General features: G+C 41.7%; 1 protein-coding gene across 1 annotated transcript; it reads left to right on the top strand.

Annotated features, from left to right (window-relative positions):
* Window positions 1-38: 38 nt before the first annotated feature.
* On the top strand, window positions 39-2,782 carry LOC116101301 (T-cell ecto-ADP-ribosyltransferase 1-like). The gene is made up of 3 exons (XM_031384899.1): window positions 39-101; window positions 153-882; window positions 2,602-2,782. The coding sequence occupies exons 1-3, from the start codon at window positions 39-41 to the stop codon at window positions 2,682-2,684; spliced, it is 876 nt and encodes a 291-aa protein (XP_031240759.1). The 3' UTR covers window positions 2,685-2,782.
* Window positions 2,783-3,258: the final 476 nt, after the last annotated feature.

Raw genomic sequence — 3,258 nt, 5'->3', positions numbered from 1 at the left:
TTCTTATGATGTAATGAGATTGTGTCCATTCCCAAGCCATGTGTGAGGTTGGCGTATGTGCCATCTCGTGCTGCAGGCTCCGCAGCATCCAGCACATGCTGGTAACTTAGCAAACTTAGTGAGTAACAGGGGACCCTGCTTCTTTCTTTCAGGTGACTGGACTGACAGTGGTTTCCATGCTAGACATGGCTCCCAATGCATTTGATGATCAGTATGAGGGCTGTGTCGAAGAAATGGAGGAAAAGGCACCTGGGTTTTTACAGGAAGACTTCAGCAAGAATGAGGAATTAAAACTTGAGTGGGAAAAAGCAGAGAAAAGATGGGTGGAGATCAAAAATAGGATAAGTTATCCAGAAGGTTTCCATGATTTCCATGGAACAGCTTTAGTTGCCTACACTGGGGACATCTACAGAAGCTTTAATAATGCTATTAGAAACTTCAAAATAAATCCTGGTAACTTCCACTACAAGGGCTTCCATTACTACCTAACAAGAGCTCTTCAGCTTTTGAGTAACCAGGATTGTCGTTTAGTTTACCGAGGCTCTAAGACCAAGTTTCATTACCCTGGGACGGGCTCTGTGCGATTCGGGCATTTTGCATCCTCATCTTTAACTAAGAGAGTAGCTCTTTCAGGGCCATTTTTCAGTGTTCATGGAACACTATTTATCATCAAAACCTGTTTGGGTGTTTATATCAAAGAATTTTCCCACTTCTCTTCGGAAGAGGAGGTGTTAATTCCAGGCTATGAAGTATATCACAGAGTCACAACACAAAATGCTGAAGGGTATAACCAAATTTCTCTGGACTCCCCACAAAGGAAGAAGAGCAACTTTAATTGCTTCTATAGTGGTTCCACTCAAACAGAGAACATTATCGGCTCAGGTAAGACTGGGTCTGTGTTAGAGATGGAGCTGCCAGGGGAGCTCAGGAAATGGAAGAGAGGGTGCTCCCTACTAGAAGCCACATGGTAGATGTTGCACATGGCTAAGGCCCCTAGAATGGTAATGGTAGCATTGGTAAGCCAAGGGCATGTAGCTCAGTGACAGTGTGTCAGAAATGATCAAAACTAGGGAGCAACTTCAGGAAAATGCTCTTACTGGTGGTTCCTCATGATGAGTGACATACGTCATCTGCAGCTGTTTCTCTATCCTTTCAGACTAAAAATGCCTGTGTTTGGGGGTCTCTATGCATGTATACCCCTCATGCTTTGTGGCCTGAGGTCTCTTCATCCCTTGACCAGATATGTCATTCAATGCAAGCAAAAATGATAATTACCTTTCAAGGCACAGTTCAAGTACCACTTATCATAACAATCCTCCCTTAATACTTCCAGAGAAAGTTACTGTACCATGGTCTCTGTCGTAGCTTTGGAGTCAGATTCAGTGGTACTCTGGTTCAAACACCACTAGTTCTGTGTGACTCTTTGCAACTTACCAGATTATCTGTGCCTCTGTTTTTCCACTTCAGTATTAAAGACCCAAATAACAAATATTCTAGTAGTATTGCCTTGAGAATTAATAGAAATTCATTCAAGATATATTACTTGGCATGTAGATATCATTTCAACAAATGCTGGTTGATTTTAAATATGAAGAAAGCTGTTCACATCTCAGCCATTTGATTCAAACTCATATTGATAAGGAACTCAATACTTACAGAAAAATCTCTTGCTTACAATCGAGGCACTTTGTCTCCTATCACCCACCACTCATGATCTGGAGAGTGTGTCTGGCTTACATCCTGGCTCCACTAAATGTTGTCTAGGATGTTAAGTTTGACTGAAAGCCCAACGAGCCAACCTGAAATGAGTTACAGTTAGAATAGTGCACACAGAGCAGTCTTAGGTCTAAGTTGCCCTGACACCCTGAAGGGTTTCTGCAAACATGAGAAGTCTTTGGAGGCAGAAGTGGAAGTATGGGAAGTGATCACAGGGATCTTATGCATTTGCATAGAGAAAATTTGAATTTGGATCAGTCCCAGGGAAACCATGACACCTACCCAGGTACAGAGTCCACCAAGAAAGATGTTGCCCATCTGGGCCAAATGGTCCATGTCCAACCCAAGCAGGCTGAGAGCCACAGGTAAGCTCTAGTTCACACCAGCTAGTATAGAATACATGTTGCTTCAGCAATAGACTTTTACCTTTCAAGATAGATAATTACCTTTCAAGGCACAGTTCAAGTACCTCTTATCATAACAATCCTTCCTTAATACTTCCACCCAGAATCCTCTTCTTGGGTGGGAAAGCTTGTAGCATGGCCTAGAAGGTCAGGGAAGACTCTGGATAGGGGAGGCTCTCTATTGTTGTTGTTGTTATTATTATTATTATTATTATTATTATTATTATTATTATTATTATTATTATTATTAGCACAGAACCTGAGAAGTGGTGGGAATCCATCCATTTGCTCACTCTCCTGGTATTTGAGTATGTTATGAACAGTACTGAGTGTTCTGGAAGAGTCTAACCAGGCACCCTAGCCCTCTAGAGCCTACTCTCTTGGGTTTCAAGCTATATATAAAGTTCTGGATGTTTAGGGGGAGATATTCAGGTCCTGAGAGATCCCACACTGAAACCTCTCTTTCTCCTTCCTTCTTCAGGATCCAGAGAGAGCTGTGTATCCCTGTTCCTTGTGGTTCTCCTCGGTCTTCTGGTCCAGCTGCTTGCTCTTGCTGAGCTGTAGCCCTCTCCTATCTGCAGTTTGTGGGTCTGAGTCCTCAAGGGAGGCCAAGGGGCAAGCACTTGATTGGTTGTTTAAGATCTGTGGTAGGGGGAAGAATGGGATCCTTTCACAGGAAGTCTGCTTTAGCATTCATGACTTCCATAAGCATCCAAGGAATCTTCCCGGTCTGTCCTTGAAACTTTACACTCTGACTTCAAATTTATAATGCTGACACTTCGTTATGGTCAAAAAGCAACATTTTTCTGTCCTGTCAGCAAGAAGAGATTTAATGTATGCAATTCATGAATTTTATAATCTAGGGAAATAAAAATTTATAATCACAATTTGCTTTGTGACTAGATATTTCTATAGACTGTATTTATTCATCTGAGAAGCTCTTTTGAAATATGAGGTCTGATGCCCACACTTCTGCAGCTGAAAAAGTTCATGTACCACATTTCTTACAGATGCTCTTTCTTGCAGGACAAATTCCATGTGCCATAAACATAAGTTTTAACCCAGTTAAAGTCTATTTCCTACTCTACCCCATTAGAAATACAACCAGCTACTGCGCTCTGCCAGTTTACTTTAATAA

Source organism: Mastomys coucha, unplaced genomic scaffold, assembly GCF_008632895.1.
Source record: "Mastomys coucha isolate ucsf_1 unplaced genomic scaffold, UCSF_Mcou_1 pScaffold21, whole genome shotgun sequence".
NCBI lineage: Eukaryota > Metazoa > Chordata > Mammalia > Rodentia > Muridae > Mastomys > Mastomys coucha.
This window is presented reverse-complemented; position numbering and strand designations above follow the sequence as displayed.